The sequence below is a fragment of the Oncorhynchus tshawytscha genome, linkage group LG29, assembly GCF_018296145.1.
Source record: "Oncorhynchus tshawytscha isolate Ot180627B linkage group LG29, Otsh_v2.0, whole genome shotgun sequence".
NCBI lineage: Eukaryota > Metazoa > Chordata > Actinopteri > Salmoniformes > Salmonidae > Oncorhynchus > Oncorhynchus tshawytscha.
This window is the reverse complement of record NC_056457.1, coordinates 20,805,738-20,824,480: the sequence shown is the minus strand read 5'-3', so window position 1 is coordinate 20,824,480 and position 18,743 is coordinate 20,805,738. Positions and strand designations below refer to the sequence as shown.

Below are 18,743 nucleotides of genomic sequence, written 5' to 3'. Positions count from 1 at the left end.
GTTGTTAGAAACCAGCCTTTTGGGTCTCACCCCCGTCTTTCACTTCCAGGTCCTTTTCACAGTCCTCCCTGTGGTCCACGTCTATGCTATCAGCACGTTGGCTTCCGATGCCAAGCGTCCGCAAGGGATAAGCCTGTACCCCTGTCCGGTGTATAAGAAACCCAGACGCACAGACCTCACCTTCATCTTCTCCCTGCTGCTGCGCACCTTCCAGTCCCCTGACCACTGGACTCTGAGGGGAGTGGCTCTGCTCTGTGACTGCAAATGAGTGGAAATTTCATTTCAAGTGGTAGCCATTTTAGTTTTGCAAAACATGTTTGTGTGGGCGGGGGCAGTGGATAGGTAGGGGTGCGTGTGTGAGTGAGTGTGTGAATGAGTGATTGTGTGTCTCAACCACATTCTGAATATGACTATGATGACAATATGTGTGTTTATCTAATTCCAAGTGATTTCTCAGAATTACTATTTGTCTACGTAGTGCAAATTATTTGATTAATAAATAATGCTAATATTTTGTGCAGCCACATTACTATATTTGGAATTTTTATTAAACATCTTTTCAAAGAATAACAGTAGATGTAAACAATGCACAAGTCGTATAGAAATTCTTGTTTTTGAATAACTCATCATGTCCTGGTATTTTATTTGTTGAAGTGCTGTAGAAAAGATAGTTGTTATGACATGTTTCCCCTATTCCAATTTATCCACTAAAATCAACCCCTCTAACACTTCACCCTGTCAAAAAGCATTTGAATAGCATCATGTAGCATCATAGTAATAACACTTTTATCAAATGTGTATAATTATGTAATAAATCAGAGCATAGCAAACAAGGACGCCAGTAACATTTTTTCACAGTTCTATACCTCTTGACTGGGTTGTGTGTGTTGTAATAAGAGTGTGGTTGTCATAAGCTGTTACGACACATTTTATGGGAAAAAACAAAAGCTTCCGACTACTATCTTGTCTACTATCTTAACATATGTTGGAAGTGTAGCAAATAATTACCATAGCAACAGTTAGTGTAGTACTGCACTGAGTTTAGACCTTTTTCAACTGTGTTCATTGAATAGAAACAAAATCTACAGTTAACAAGAGTATTGGACAATTGAATAAGATAATGACATGCACAATGTGTTACCTCTCCTTAGCAGCAGAGAGGCTTAAAATCCATCCTATATATGTAAAGTGGCATAAACTCAAGAGAATTCCTCTCAACTTCATGAAATAATATCTATAGTCATGCCAAATCACTCACACTATAACAGAAAAAAATATCTAGAAATGGCTTCATGTATTTAACAATACTAAATGAGCAGAAGTTGCAAATATTCAGGAATCTGCTTATGTCCATAGGGAGTTAAATGATGTACTTGCAATGTCTGTTCCTACTGGCCATTTGTATAGCTAATTATTATTTATTTTTAAATGTCATATCCATAGATATTTGACATAATGCACAGTAGTTTCTTCACCCACCGTTTCATATAATAATATATGCCATTTAGCAGAAGCTTTTATCTTAGTCATCCGTGCATACACTGTATGTATGTCTGGTTCCGGGAATCGAACCCACTACCCTGGTGTTAGAAGCGCCATACTCTACCAACTGAGCTACAAAGGACCAATTTAGAAATTAACCCATTTTCCTATGAAATGATATATACTTGTTATATATGTTTATATATGCATTACTCCTCAGACAACAGCTGATTTGAGTTTTTCTCTGCAAAAACTGCACAAGAAATGTTATCTATTCACTGAATTCTGGTTCGGCGGGCATGAATTGACATCATTCAGTCCTAAAGCTCATCACTCTTCACATACCTTCACACAATACATTTCTCTGTCAAGTTATTGTTTTGCATATGTAACATTAACCTTAATTAAACCATTCATACCAAAACTCAATTTCAACTTCCATCATTTCAGTAGTTTAGCCTTAACATCCCATATTCAGCCTTTCAACATGCAAATTAACGACAATTGAATGTCCGTTATGTTGTAAGTATGTTGATTATGAAGATGTTGAAAGTCTGTAGAAAATGTCCAATCCCACAAACTTGCTGTAATTCTTTTCAGTTTATTTGTTTTGCACACTTGAAAGTCCATGTCTAATGTAAACAGGAAAAATTGAAGAAGAAAAATATATATATAAATCCTTGAATTCCCAAAACAAAGATGACTTCCAAATGTTACAGGAGTGTGTGGATTATATAAACTCATCGTGTTGACACCCTAACTGGCCTGTTTCTGGGACCAGGACTACTGGGACTATGGGTCACAGGCCAATCCTAAAAATAAATAAAAAAGGAAAAATAACATGTATGTTGTTGTTTTTCAGTTTCCTTGACCGCTGTTTTAGGAGAGCTGCTTGATATCATTTATCGGTACCTCATCCTCTCCATCCTCCGCCTCCTTGGTCACCTCCGTGTAGGCGAGGTCAGGGCTTGCAGATTTGCGTCCCTTGGGAGGTGGGATGGGTGCGGCACCCTCAGTGACCCCCTCGGCCCCCTCCTGGCCCTCCGCCACAGTCCTCTCCTTCTTCAGTTTGGCTGGCACATGGCTGGCAATAGATTCCTTGAGCCGCGAGCCGGACTGCTTGAGCCTCTCGCCGGACTGGCGGATCTTCTCCCGGCGCTCAGTTGATACGATGCGCTCACCCATCTGCCCAACCTTGCTGTTCATGTTCTCTTTCGTCTTGGTCATGTTCGCACGGGAGAAGGTGGACTTGAAGCTCTCGATGCGGCTCAGGCCTGATTTCTTAATCGTGGCGGCCGTGGACGAGGCTTCCTCCACCACCATGTACTCCTCATCAGACTCAGGGGGGAGCTCAAAGTGGTCTGGCTCCACTTCGGCCGCCGACGGTTTGGGTGCCTTGGGTTGACTGGGTCCTTTGGGTTCCTTTTCGGCTGCCACAGCTGGCACCTCACTGTCACCCTATAATGAGATCAGAAACCAGGTTGAGTGTCTCAGAACCACCTCAAAACAACCAAAGGGATACACAAAAGCGCTTGTGTGTCTGCTTGCTAGTATACATCTGTAACCTGTAAAACCACACATTTCACTGCACCTCTCCAGTGTATGTGACAGTAAAACATAATTTTGTCTGCCTGCTAGTATACATCTGTAATATCAAGTGGTAGCACTTTGTTTCAGGTTTAATGATACCTGAGTTCTGACAGAAGGATTGCAATAGTATTGAGGTTTAATACATAGAAAATAAAGACCGAAATTAAAAGTCTTGATGTTGGGAGGAGAATGACCACCATAATATTGACGTTTGCCTTAGTTGTTGAATGAAGAATCTGACATCTTGACGATCCTGAGAAGCATAGACCAACTGCTCTCGCTTAATGCTGCGGGTCCCATAACTCAGTTATTTAATGGGTTCATGTTTCATGCAGTACTTCACTCATTAAAGTCAATGTTTGAAATGAGAGCAGCCACTCATGAAGACATTGCCAAGAACCATAAATAATTGTATGAATTACCATAGATGGCAGCTAAACTGGTATCTGCAACCCAACACTGTATCCAGCACACACACTGAGTTTCAGTTAATCAGTGAATTTGGTTCAAACCATTATTTGTATATCTGTATATCTGTATATCTGTATATCTGTTAACCCAATGAGTCCCACCATGATGACGGCGCGAATTGGAATTCTAACCACTTTTAAACGTGGTGTTTGAGCTACAGACTTTTGAATGACTTGAGCTACAAACTATTTAAAGCTATCATTGAAAGTCTCTCACAAACATGCACATGTAACATGTTCTGCTCTGTGATGCTCACAAGCTACACAAGGTCATTCGAAGGTGAGGGGTTCTTCTACATAGAAGATCATAGGAAATCCTAGGACATGGCCTATATAATACTGTAATAAGCTCACATAGTTGCTGTCTTAAACACCAAACTCTGCACAGTTGCCTCTGACTAGTTGGATATTCATTTCCCAGTTAGCAAAAAATGTCAGTACTTACAGCATTCATATAAATAAATACAAAATGATCATGTTTTTGCTTTGGCTGACCTTTTCTTATTGACATTGGTCAATAAAACTTATGAACGCAACTGTTTATGTCAAATTGTTTTGAGTTGTACTTATAGCCCCGGTTGTCCTGAAAAGAAAATGGTAAAACACTTAACTGTGAGGCTAAATATAAAGGCTGGACATGCAGATAAATGAAAGTCAATGAAAAGGAGATTTTTGATGGGGTCTCGGGACTAATAGGGTTAATAAGACAGGTCAACAACATTTCACAGATTGACCCTAATTGGCTGTTTTTTCCCCACCTACAATCACTTATGTTCTACGTGCATCTCAGAATTAAGTTAATAGCCTCTAATATTCTATGAAAACACAAGACTTTAATGATATTTCAAAAATAATAATTTATTACATAATTCGAAATGTATGCACTTTATAGAATATGCCATAAAGGCCTACAGTATTTCACAACATGTCAAAAGTTGGGTAGAAAGACTAAGGTTTTGATACAACATTGTGTCACCTGAGAGTTCAGCACCATTCATTTAGATATGTGTTCATTAAATAACGCTTTTAATGAGAACTGGTTTGATAGTCTTTGGCATATATCAGATGTGTACTGGTTCACTTGGGTCTCTTGTTTCCCTCTCCTGCTTGAAGTTATTTGGGAATTGGAGATGCTTCAGTACGTTTTCCATGGGCCTCCAGCTCATTCATCCTTTCAAGAAATGTTCACAAGAGAAAAACCGTGTCTTAACATCATATCTTAACATTATACATCAACTGTTTCATGTGTTTGAATTGCAGTTACATACAGTGCATTCGGAAAGTATTCAGAACCCTTCACTTTTTCTACATTTTGTTACATTACCGCCTCAATTCTAAACTGGATTAAGTAGTTTTTTCCCCTCATCAATCTACCCCATAATGACAAAGCAAAAACAGGTTTTTAGAAATGTTTGCAAGTGTATTAAAAATAAAAAAACGGGAATATCCCATTTACACAAGGATTCAGATCCTTTACTCATTACTTTGTTGAAGCACCTTAGGCAGCGATTACAGCCTTGAGTCTTTCTGGATATGACGCTACAAGCTTGGCACACCTGTATTTGGGGAGTTTCTCCCTTTCTTCTCTGCAGATCCTCTCAAGCTCTGTCAGGTTGGTTGGGGAGCGTTGCTGCACTGCTATTTTCAGGGTCGTTGTCCTGTTGGAAGGTGAACCTTCGCCCCAGTCTGAGATACTGAGCACTATGGAGCAGGTTTTCATCAAGGATCTCTCTGTACTTTGATCTGTGCATCTTTCCCTCGATCCTGACTAGTCTCCCAGGTCTGGTACTGAAAAACATCCCCACAGCATGATGCTGCCACCACCATTCTTCACAGTAGGGATGGTGCTAGGTTTCCTCCAGACGTGACGCTTGGCATTCCGATCAAAAAGTTTCATCAAACCAGAGAATCTTGTTTCTCATGGTCTGAGAGTCCTTTAGGTGCCTTTTGGCAAACTCCAAGCACACTGTCATGTGCCTTTTACTGAGGAGTGGCTTCCGTCTGGCCACTACCATAAAGGCCTGATTGGTGGAGTGCTGCAGAGATGGGTGTCCTTCTGGAAGGTTCTCCCATCTCCACAGAGGAACTCTGGAACTCTATCAGAGTCACCATTGGGTTCTTAGTCACCTCCCTGACCAAGGCCCTTCTACCCCGATTTCTCATTTTGGCCGGGAGGTCAGCTCTAAGCATTAACTTACGAATGATTTTTTTTATAAATTAGGAAAAATGTATATAAACCTGTTTTCACTTTGTCATTATGGGGTATAGTGTGTAGATTTAAGAGGGGAAAAAGTAATTTAATCAATTTTAGAATACGGCTGTAACATAACAAAATGTGGAAAAAGTCAAGTGGTCTGAAAACTTTAGAATTTCAAAGTATCGTGCCAAAGCCTTACACCTATTCAAGTTCCATTTATGGGTGAGGAAGTTTGCTTCCAATACTGAATTCAGAGTTGCAGTGCTGTTCCAATATATTCTACCGAGGCATGTACCATTTGCTACATGAAATATTACTACTATTAATGTACTGTATCATTAATATGCCTCTTACGTATTATAGAACACCTGATCTAAACACTTACACTAAAAGTTCAAACCTTTGACTTTATAAAACTACAGCCTCACACACGTAGGATTAACATGGATTAAAGGATTAATCATAAAGGATTATAACAACCTTTATGATAGGCCAAGCCCAATAAAACTCTGCCAAATGATGCCAAAGAAATGATGACTTTTGAAGTCTATTCAATACAATTTCAATATATAACTTAGCCCTATCACGAGGACATCATTCTGAGAATGTCCTCCCTCATTTTCTGTATAAACTATGTCATTTTGTACACAGTTATATATTTACTTACTCATTTACATGCTAACTGACTGACTTACCTACTTACTTACTAATTGGTCTTACTTATTTAATTACTAATGTGTCTTACTTACTAAACTACTTACTTACTAATTTGTCTTATTTACTCATTTGTTTTACCTACTTACTTACTAATTTGTCTTACTTAATTACTAATGGGTCTTACTTAATTACTAATGTGTCTTACTTAATTACTAATTTGTCTTACTTAATTACTCATTTGTCTTACTTACTAATTAGTCTTACTTAATAATATGTCTTACTTACTTATTCCCTTGCGTTCATATAATTCTAAGAGAGGTTTATTGACAATCACAGCCTCATACCTAATACTTTATTAGGAGGTGAGGGTCTTGACAGGAAAAGGCTCTCAGCATAAAAACAGAAAGAGGACCCTGTGCACAGCAGGCTCTCAGAATAACCTTGTATAATAACTTTGAATAATGTTGTCAGCTGTCATTTAAACCCAGCAAATAACAGCAAACCCCTTTACAAAGACTGGAGGTGCTCTTCATTATTAGAGAGAGAGCGAGATTGTTCTATTCATGGTATATTCTGACTTAAATTCCAAATAAGTCTTTTTTTTTGCCATTTCAATGTTCTCTTGCCCAATATTACCTGGAAAAACAAAGAGGGTGTTCTTAATTAATATTCATGAACTGCCTTACAGTACGACGAGCTGATTTCTGTCAAGAGAGTAACTTGTTTTACAGTTTATTTCTCTAAAGAAATTGGGAGGTACTTTAATGTGTTGTCAACATTAGAGCCATCTCTTTTGCTGAGACCAAACATTGTCAATTATATTACCTCAATCACCTCAGCTACCTCGTACCCCCAGCACATTGACTCGGTACCGGTACCCTTGTTGTTATTTTATGTTACCACTGTATATCCTTCATCTTTAAAAAAACATGTCTTTTTTAGTTATTTTTTACACATGTTCATACTTTTCGGCTCTGCATTGTTGGGAAAGGGCTCGTGAGTCAGCATTTTACAGTAAAGTCTACTCATGTTGTATTTGGCGCAGGTGATAAATAATATTTGATTTGATAAATCTGTGCCACTGCAGGTTTAGGCTACAAGGGAAATCTAGGAAGATTAGTTCCATCCATTATCTTTTTCTTTCGATCCCCTTATACCGATCTAAATATAAGTGAATCATCACTAACCATGTACATGTTGGGTCTGTGCAGCTTATCCCAAAAAATAGCTACATTTGAATTCTAATTTGCATTTACCAATTTTCATTTAAATGATGACATAAAAAGAGCACCTAGTGGTCACTAACTGGCACAGAATGGAAGACAGTGTGGTGAATTAGTCAATCCCAGTATACCAAGAGAATCAACCAACATTACTGTAACCATGCCACAGATGTCCCCACTCCTTGTTTGATTCCTAAACCTCCCTATCATGTTTCATTTTCACTTCCCCCTTTCGAGTAAAAATAGAATGGAACGGTCTTAACCCGTATGACCCATTCTGGACCAGGCAAACTGAGCAATTAGTAGAATTAAGTTGGTATCACTTTACTTTTACAGCCCCCTTATTACCTGGTATTTACTTCAAGACTGTAGGGAAACAGCATAAGTACGTACCGTTACAAAAATATTTGAAATAACTTCTAGAAATTACTGTTTCTAGTAATTTCACAATAAAAAAATGATAAACACCAGTGGTAATATTAATATAAAATAAAACGTTATCTGTAATGCATTTGAGTAAAAACTGGTGTTAAAATGTTTGAAAATTGATCCGGTTTTAGAGTCATCTTTAATTACAGCATCCATTTCATAGCAGGGAGAGTATGAATTAAATCAACGCATTGCATGCCTTCAAAGCAATAGTTTCTTATTCAACATTAGTACTGTATGTCACACACACACTTGCATGCCAAACTGCATATCGTTCGTTCATTGATTGTGCGGCTGCCAGTGAATCCAGTTTATTTATAGAAAAAGCATGTTGTTCTTTGTTATTTGACCTCCCCCTTTCTTTCCTAGTCTGAAATAAAATGGCAGCCAAGATCCACTCCGCCCCATCCATGGCTGCTTAATCCAAATCGTATCGTCACTGGCAATCTGCCACATAGATTCGTATTCTTGAGTGCAGCATCTAACCTTTTAATAGACTGCACTATATCTTACGTCCTGTCAAGGCAACTCAGGCCCTGAAATAATCAAGTCAACGGCAGGCCTGCAGCTGTTAGCTTTGAAGGCCAAAGTAAAATTAAGCCTGCACCATTCAACCATCTGAAAGAGTACATGCTTTGATTTCACTTTTAACACGCTCAATTTTAACAGATTCTTTCGGGCCCCCTGTCTCCATGTTGTTTCTGCAAGCAAAATCTCAACTAAAGTCTATGAGTTTGAACAATTTACCACATCCTTCTACAGCTCTTGAGAGTATGATCCTTAAATAACTAGTTAGAGGATGAAGATGACAATGGTGAGTACCCCTTGCTTCTGACAGCAATGACATTGGCTGAATGGTCTTACCTGGTAGATAACAACCCGGAACTTGTTCTTGGCCAACAGTTCCTCCTGGGTTATTTCCACCTTCTTGACGCGGATGTTCTGATTCTCCACCCGTACCCGAACGTCCTTGATGTGGCAGCTGACCTTCCGCGTCTTCTCCAGCAGCTTGTCCACTGTGCTGCTGGTGGCGGCGTGGTTTACCGTCAGCTTCACCACGTCCTCCTGGATGGTCTTGACGCTGTTCTCCAATTCTAGCTGCCTCTCCTCCATACGTGTCTGACACGTCTGTACGTTGTCAATGATGCCCGCCACACGCTCCAATAGCGCCATGATGGACGTCGTGTCGTCCCCCACAGCCAGACCCAGTTTATTAGCCATGGTTGGTGTCGTCAACCGCCTCGTCTCGGATCCAAAGGGAAAGGGTTGAGGATAGCAATATTTGTTTTTCTTAGTGGTCAGTAGAAACCGCAGAAAGGGTAACCAGGCCTCTAGATAGCTTCGACCTGATACTTGTCAGACCAGCAGGTGTTAGGAAGGGTTTGGTTGTTGGATCATTGGGCCATGGAGGGCAGCAGACACCTCGGCCAAAGAGACTCACCGTGCTACTGGTCCCTCACCCAGGTCAAATGCAAAAGGACATGGAGGCTCCACCTCTCTAGGGTGTGGGCAGCTCAGGGGGATATGAGAGGGCAGATGCCGCCAGTCAGGGCTCAGAGAGAGAGACAAAGAGAGAGACATGGGGGCCAGACTTGACATGCGTTCACCCTAGCTAAAAATACTGAGCGTTAAGTGACTCCTCTACATTTTTGGAAGATGTGTAGCTGGGATAATGGAACCCCCCCCATCCATTCTACACTCATATTCTATAAGCGAGTTATTTTTTTTCCATTGCACCATTGGACAACTAGCTACAGTTGAAGTTGGAAGTTTGCATACACTTAGGTTGGAGTTATTAAAACTCATTTTTCAACCTCTCCACAAATTTCTTGTTAACAAACTATAGTTTTGGCAAGTCGGTTAAATCACCTACTTTGTGCATGACACAAGTAATTTTTCCAACAATTGTTTACAAACAGATGATTTCACTTATAATTCACTGTATCACAATTCCAGTGGGTCAGAAGTTTACATACACCAAGTTGACTGTGCCTTTAAACAGCTTGGAAAATTCCAGAAAATGATGTCATGGCTTTAGAAGCTTCTGATAGGCTAATTGACATCATTTGAGTCAATTGGAGGTGTACCTGTGGATGTATTTCAAGGCCTACCTTCAAACTCAGTGCCTCTTTGCTTGACATCATGGGAAAATCAAAAGAAATCAGCCAAGACCTCAAAAAAAAATTGTAGACCTCCACAAGTCTGGTTCATCCTTGGGAGCAATTTCCAAACACCTGAAGGTACCACATTCATCTGTACAAACAATAGTACACAAGTATAAACATCATGGGACCACGCAGCCGTCATACCGCTCAGGAAGGAGATGTGTTCTGTCTCCTAGAGATGAACGTACTCTGGTGTGAAAAGTGCAAAACAATCCCTTAACAACAGCAAAGGACCTTGTGAAGATGCTGAAGGAAACAGGTAAAAACGTATCTATATCCACAGTAAAACGTCCTATATCGACATAACCTGAAAGGCCACTTAGCAAGGAAGAAGCCACTGCTCCAAAAACCACCATAAAAAAAGCCAGACTACGGTTTGCAACTGCACATGGGAACAAAGATCGTACTGTTTGGACAAATGTCCTCTAATCTAATCAAACAAAAATAGAACTGTTTGGCCATAATGACCATTGTTATGTTTGGAGGAAAAAGCAGGAGGCTTGCAAGCTGATGAACATCATCCCAAACATGAATCAAGGGGGTCGGAGCATCATGCTGTGGGGGTACTTTGCAGCAGGAGGGATGGCATCATAAGGAAAGAAAATTGTGTGGATATAATGAAGCAACATCTCAAGACATCAGTCAGGAAGTTAAAGCTTGGTCACAAATGGGTCTTCCAAACGGACAATGACCCCAAGCATACTTCCAAAGTTGTGGCAAAATGACTTAAGGACAACAAAGTCAAGGTATTGGAGTGGCCATCACAAAGCCCTGACCTCAATCCTAAAGAAAATTTGTGGGCAGAACTGAAAAAGCATGTGCGTGCAAGGAGGCTGTAGCAATGTGCTGGGTTTGTTGTCTGAGTCAGGCGCAGGACACTGGTTTGAGGAAAAAACACAAAAGTCTTTACTCAAAATATTAATTTAAAAAAACGGAATATCTCCAACAAGGAAACATCACATATAGAGAAAATCCTCCAACACACACGGTAACACAAAACAATCATGGACAAAACAGAAAGGTAGACGAGAGGTTAAATAAGGAACATAATAAGGGAATAAAAAAATCAGGTGTGTGTAATCAAGACAAAACAAAAGGAAACATGGATCGGTGATGACTAGAAAGCCGGTGACGTCGACCGCCGAACAAGGAGAGGAGCCGACCTCAGCCGAAGTCGTTACAGAGGCCTACAAATCTGACTCAGTTACACCAGCTCTGTCAGGAGGAATGGGCCAAAATTCACCCAACTTCTTGTGGGAAGCTTGTGGAAGGCTACCTGAAACGTTTGACCCAAGTTAAACAATGTAAAGGCAATGCTACCAAATACTAATTGAGTGTATGTAAACTTCTGACCCACTGGGAATGTGATGAAAGAAATGAATGCTGAAATAAATCATTCTCTCTACTATTATTCTGACATTTCACATTCTTAAAATAAAGTGGTGATCCTAACTGACCTAAGACAGGGAATTGTTACTAGGATTAAATGTCAGGGATTGTGAAAAACTGAGTTTAAATGTATTTGGCTAAGGTGTATGTAAACTTCCAACTTCAACTGTATATATTGCTTTGAGTGCCTATTGCACAATCAAGAGCATACCTTGATATTCAGAGGTCTACGCTGTCCCCTGAGAGGTCTACGCTATCCCCTGGCAGAGCCCTCGGAGCAGAGGTTGGGCATGCGTTCCATGAAGTATATGCTAGTATGGAGGTTGGAACAGCCCAAGCCTCCTGCATACTATGGGAGTGACATCACACTTGTGACCTTGTGATACTGCATACAGACTTAAAACATGGGTCCAACAGGATTACAGGCCTAAGAGTTCAATATTTGTGTATTCCCTTGTGTAGTGTTGTGCCTTTTATGATATGAATGCTAAGCTTGTCTTCTACCCAAGCTTGTCTTCTACCCATTTAGGCTAGTCCAAGGGAACTTCCATGATTGGGTATCTCAGTATAGCATGGGTAATGTAATCTCTGTTAATCATAGGAAGATTATTATTGGACAAAGAATTTGACTCAATTCAGTGTGTCAGTACTCTGTATCCTCAGTATGAAATAAAGTAAACTAATCAGTTACTGATTGGTCCATTAAATTCTAAAAGGTGCATGGAAACCATTATACATTATCAGTAGAATCAGAAGCCCTTGCGAGTTGTGGATCCCTGCTGTAGATTGACTTTTTCTCTTGCCACTGATAAAATAAAATAAAATTCTATTTCATGTGATAAGTTACAATTGAGTTGCAAGCAGGTTGTTCAGAGTGACACACGGAGCGACCCAGGCGCAACTTCGTTGGAAGAAAACAAAGGGCGTGTGTTGAATGGTTTTACTTTCATTTCAACAGGTGCGTTGATTGAGAACAAATTCCCATTTACAACGAGCACATATTTTTCTAAATACCAAAAGGTCGGGCTGGATGAGTAGCCCTCCATCACTTAGCAATCTGTGCAAGGCGATCCTTCCTGACAGGGAGGGGGCTAGGCACCTCCAGTGGGAACTAGGGAGGGAAAAGGGGACTCTCTAACTCCTAAAATGATGCCACCAGCTGTTGTCTATAATTAAACTCTTGCCATATCTATAATTATCCTTGTCCTGTCATAGCAGAGGGCAGGCTTACTTCATACAAATGAACTCTTCATCCATATTAAAGTTACCCCTCACTCACTAACATAACCCAATGTAGATAATATCCCCAAATACCATCACCCATCTCTGCCTCATATCCCCATGTGTCCCTCCCAGAGAACTCTTCAACTATTTCACACCCCTGACAGAATTGAACTCCTTACAATCACAGGGTAGGATCAGAGGGCAATCCTAGAGAGAATTTGCTAAACCGGCCAAGTCCTAATAATATATGCCATTTAGCAGACACTTACCCAAAGTGATAGTCATGCGTGAATTCAATTTACATATGGGTGGTCGTGGGAATTGAACCCAGTACCCTGGTGTTAGAAGCAGCAGCATGCTCTACCAACCGAGCTACACAGTGTCTGTAAGTGTAAAGAATGTTGAGAAGTGAAAGGGTCGGCTGCCAGACACTTTTCTACCCGTCAGCATCGTACACATCAGGGTCCTCTTCAGAAAATGACATGTTTATCGTGTGAAAGGGGTGTTACACTTCATTTAATACTGTGTATAACATAAATAGGGGCGGCAGGTAGCCTAGTGGTTAGAGTGTTGGGCCAGTAGCCGAAAGGCAGCTGGATCAAATCCCTGAGCTGACAGGTAAAAATCTGTAGTTCTACCCCTGAACAAGGCAGTTAACCTGCTGTCATTGTAAATAAGAATTTGTTCTTGACTGACTTGCCTAAATAAAGGTAAAAACCCCCCACTCTATTATTCAGTGATGCCTCTTCGCTCTTTAAACTCTCCTCCTCTGACCCACCTTTTAGGCTGGCTTATTTATCATTATAAAAACACTGACCTGATGTGCCAAGTGTGAATTTACTGCATCTTTGAGGTGAGGTGTCTCCCTTTAGGTAATTGGCCCCTGTCAGTTGATAGCTTGAAGCTTCACTTGGGCTCATTGCAGCAGGTTTAGTTGTGTCTTTGTAATGAAAAACAAATAAAAAAGAATGACATTTTGTCATTTCAATTCAACTCAAAGTCCTAATTTTGAAAAGCTAAAAAGCTCTAAGATTTCAGCACATCACCTTTGAGTAGTTATTCACTCTGATCCTATTCACTGACATGGAATCTTCAGAGACATCTTGACAGTGATGGTCAGAGGTATAACAGACACTGTATGTGGCTTTATCTCCCTCTGCTGTAGCCTTGTGTCTACTGTAGTTCTAATGAGGACACCAATGTTATGGCTTTTTACCCCTACCCAAGTAAACCAAAAACATAGTTGTATTTATTTTTATCAAATCACATTTTATTTGTCACATGCGCTGAATACAACAGTGAAAAGCTTACTTACAAGCCCTTAACCAACAATGCAGTTAAGAAAAATACCTTAAAAATATATAATGTAATATAATATAAAATATATATATAATAATAATAATAAAAGTAACAAATAATTAAGAGCAGCAGTAAAATAACAATGATGAGGCCATATACAGGGGGTAACGGTACAGAGTCAATGTGCGGGGGCACCGGTTAGTCGAGGTAATTGAGGTAATATACAGTATGCATGAAGGTAGAGTTATTTAAGCGACTTATGCATAGATAATAACAGAGAGTAGCAGCAGTGTAAAAGAGTGAAGAGGGTGTGCAGGGGGCAATGCAAATAGTCTGGTTAGCCATGTGATTAGATGTTCAGTAGTCTTATGGCTAGGGGGACGAAGCTGCTTAGAAGCCTCTTGGATATAGACTTGGCGCTCCGGTACTGCTTGCCGTGCGGTAGCAGAGAGAACAGTTTATAACTTGGGTGGCTGAAATCCAGTTGCAGAGGAAGGTGTTTAGTCCCAGGGTCCTGAGCTTAGTGATGAGCTTTGAGGGCACTATGGTGTTGAATGCTGAGCTGCAGCCAATGAATAGCATTCTCACATAGATGTTCCTTTTGTCCAGGTGGGAAAGGGCAGTGTGGAGTGCAATAGAGATTGCATCAACTGTGGATCTGTTGGGGCGGTATGCAAACTGGGGTGGGTCTAGGGTATCTGGGATAATGGTGTTGATGTGAGCCATGACCAGCCTTTCAAAGCACTTCATGGCTACAGATGTGAGTGCTACGGGTCGGTAGTCATTTAGGCAAGTTACCTTAGTGTTCTTGGGCACAGGGACTTTTTAGTTAAACCCAGTATAATTGTGTCTCTGAGTATTATTGTCACGTTCTGACCTTAGTTCCTTTATTATGTCATTGTGTTAGTTTGGTCAGGGCGTGAGTTGGGGTGGGTAGTCTATGGTCTTTTTTCTATGTAGTATTTATGTGTTTGGCCTGGCCTCGTTTTCATTCGTCCTCCTTGTTATTTTGTTTTTGGTGTTCAATGTTAAGAAATTCTCAACATGGACACGTACCATGCTGCATATTGGTCCGATGCTTCATACTCCTCGTCAGAGGAAGACGAATATCGTTACAATTATATTGTCTATTATGCATATATTTTTATTAATTGCACCCTCTCCTGGATGATTGGTGTAGCTCTCTCAGGTGTGAGGGGTTAGATCTCAGAGCCGAAGACAGAGAAGACAAAGCCTTCTTCTGCAACCTGCAAAAGAAACGGGATCTGTCAAATCTAGATCTTACAAAAACACATACAGTACATGACGATAAAGTAGATGGTACTACAAAGGTCTCAAACTATCAACCTTTCTTTATTATATCCACATTTCTAGAAAAGATGGATAAGTAAATACAATAGAATATTGTATATCTCGTACACACTAAAAGGACTGACCTCAGTGTCTCCAATTTACACCAGGGATTTCTCAATCCAGTAGAGAGCTGTTTCACTCTTGAATCCTGTAGGTTGTTGTAACTCAGGTCAAACTCTCTCAGATGTGGTGGCAGGTAGCCTAGTGGTTAGGGTGTTGGGCCAGTAACTGAAAGTTTGCTAGATCGAATCCCACAGCTGACAAGCTAAAAACCTGTTTTGCCCCTGAACAAGGCAGTTATCCCATTGTTCCTAGGCTGTCATTGTAAATAAGAATTTTTCTTAACTGACTTGCCTAAATAAATAAAAGATGTGACCTGAGAACTGATGCCAACACCTCACAGCCTTTCTCTTTGAATTGACATTGATTCAATCTGGACAAGAGAAATTAATAAGAAATTAATAAGAATTATACAATTTGGGCCATGTACAATCTACAGACAACTGAAAAGGTTTGATTATGAACAGCATTTGTCCCCCCAGTGTCTCCAGCCTACAGTGTGGATTCCCCAGTCCAATGGAGAGCAGCTTCACCCCTGAATCCTGCAGATCATTGAATCCTGCAGATCAGGTTAAACTCTGTCAGGTGTGAAGAGTTTGAGCTGATTGCTAAAGCCAATAATTCACAGCCTCTCTGTGATGTGGCAATAATTCACACTAAATAAGAAAATAATATTACTGGGTTACTCAATCTAGATGGAAATATTAGACCACTCAGAGGTATGTTAGGGATGGGTGTGAATTCTTCGAACTGAAACAAAATGTACATTTGATACAGAACTATAGCATTGTAATAGCCTATCTAAAGTCAGTCATAATCTGACTGGTAGACAGAATTGTTCTGTGAATTGGTTTGTTCAAATACTCACAGTGCAGTTCTGGAGGCTTTGACTACAGACAAAAGCCTTAGAAGACCCTTCTCAGATCTGTAGTATTTCTTCAGGTCAAAGACTACCAGCACCTCTTCTGAAGTCAGCAATACAAAGACCATTGCTGACCACTGTGCAGGTGAGAGTTCAGCTTCGAAGATACTTCAAGTAGCTTTGGACCTCCTCCTCCAGAGAATGGTTATTCAACAGGTTAATGCATTTTTCTGGGGAGGGATTCTCCCTGATCCTCTGCTTGATGTACTCTCTTGTATCTTCATTAGTCTGAGAGCTCTTTTTAGTTTTTGTTCGTAGGCCTATAATAGTCTGAATGGACTCTAGTAAGAGGCCGAGAAGGAAACAGAGGAGCAGGTCCAGGTGTCCATACATACTCTGTATGGACTCATCCACTGCATTCTTGTATACTGTATGTTGATTGATAGTTGACATTTCAACAATGTTGGACATTTGGAAACTCATCTCTGGCTGACTAGTGGATTCGTATTGCTGTCATTGAAGGTGAGAAACACATATAAAGCAGACAGAAATTCCTGGATGTTCAGATGCACAAAGCAGTAGGCCTTTCCATGATGCAGCCCATAATCCTCTCTGATGATCTGTGTACACACTCCTGAGCACAATGATGCATCTCTGACATCAAGGCCGCACTCTCTCAGGTCTCCCGCGTAGAAAATCGTACTGCCTTTCTCCAGCTGTTTGAAGGCCAGCTTTCCCAGTGCCAGAATGCTCGTTTTACACCAGACAAGGTCCCCGTCATGGTCTCCGACATACTTCTGATTCCTCTGTTTGGTTTGAAATATCAGGAAATATATGTACATTTGAGTAAGAGTGTTGGGGATCACTCCACTCTCCGCTTCACCTAACACTACCTGTTAGAATAATTTAAGTAATCCCGTAGAAGACAGATATGTGGCACATGATGTGGAGGCTCCTTCACGTCTTTATGTGTGAGATTATTCTTCTGGCTAGGTTCTCATCAGGGTTCTCTTCCTGAAGTAGTACTCCTTCTGCGGGTCATTGAACTCTCCTACCTCTGTCACCTGGCCAACACACTCAGGAGGGATCTGATTGGCTGCTGCAGGATGGGAGGTTATCCAGAGGAGAGCAGAGGGAAGCAGATTCCTCTTGATGTGGTTTGTCAGCAGCATGTCCACTGAGGTTGGCTTTGTGACATCGTACAAGCTCCTTATGTTCTTGAAGTCTAGAGGATGTCGGCACTCATCAAGACCATCAAGGACAACCAAGACCTTGTATTTGTTGTAGTTAGATATTCCCGATTCTTTTATTTCAGGAAAGAAATATCAAAGAAGTTCAGAAAGGCTGTGTTTTGTCTCTGTCATCAAATTCAGCTCTTGAAAAGGAATTGGGAATATGAATTGGATATCCTGTTTGGCTTTTCCAATTCAGAATTAATTTCTGCACAGAGACTGTTTTTACCAGTGACACCCTTTGTCAGTACAGTTCTGATAGGTTTGTCTTTTCCAGGTAAAGGTCTGAAGAAGTTGTTGCATGTGATTGGTGTATATTGGATGGCTGGTCTCCAGGATACTGCCTCAATCTGTCTCATCTCATGTTCATCACGGACCTCTCCATTTCCACCGTCTGTGATGTAGACCTCTGTGTGTATCTTATATCGACAAGTGTTGGGTTTCCTCATACTGCAGTTCCTTCAAATACACTTTAAAACTTCTTCAGGTTTGATTTTAGTTTATCTTGGCCCTCGTCAATAAACTCATTTGTATGACGCACAAATTATACATTTTTATAGAACATTTGTTTGGCTGTTTGGTTTTACCACTTCCAACTGACTTGTCTCCAGTCATGCTACTTCTATGTGAAAATACAAAGTATTGTATCTCTTACATTTCTCCAGCGTGTCAGCGAGCTCCATTTGATTCATGTTTCTCATAACATGTAGTGTGATGTTCAGAGCACCCTCTCTGGCACTGCTCGGCTACTTCTGATGTTCAGTGTCCATCACTTCCTGTCTGTCCACTCTTGGTATGCTTCACGAAGAATCCCCTTGAACCTCTTCAGGTCGTTCCTTACAAAACAAATATGACATTTCCCTCAACCAATTGAAACAAACAATTAAAAATAAATGAAATAGAGAAGATAAGGTAATGACTTTGTGGGGAAATTTAGTTTGAGGCTCTGTGTATAGGTTAAAGGCATAAATTGAAGACCTACTGTATCAAGCATAAACAAATATGTCAGTCCAAATTATGTCAGGTGTTTATCATACAATCAAGACAAACAGAAATATGTTCACTGTTTACTAAATGTCTGTTTGCTGACATATTTTGTAGCTTACACTGA

General features: G+C 40.4%; 2 protein-coding genes across 2 annotated transcripts in view; one reads left to right on the top strand and one right to left on the bottom strand.

Annotated features, from left to right (window-relative positions):
* Nucleotides 1–1,307, top strand: part of dnah5l (dynein, axonemal, heavy chain 5 like) — a 65,647-nt gene extending 64,340 nt beyond the window's left edge. The window contains exon 70 of the mRNA XM_024401276.2: nucleotides 50–1,307. Coding sequence (XP_024257044.1) covers nucleotides 50–268 — 219 coding nt within the window. The 3' untranslated portion in view covers nucleotides 269–1,307. The remainder of the gene's footprint in view (nucleotides 1–49) is intronic.
* Nucleotides 602–9,595, bottom strand: cavin4b (caveolae associated protein 4b). The gene is made up of 2 exons (XM_024392605.2): nucleotides 8,913–9,595; nucleotides 602–2,940 (listed from the first exon to the last, which is right to left on the bottom strand). Exons 1-2 carry the CDS (start codon nucleotides 9,267–9,269, stop codon nucleotides 2,362–2,364), a joined length of 936 nt encoding a protein of 311 aa, XP_024248373.1. The 5' UTR covers nucleotides 9,270–9,595; the 3' UTR covers nucleotides 602–2,361.
* Between the last annotated feature and the right edge of the window lie 9,148 nt (nucleotides 9,596–18,743).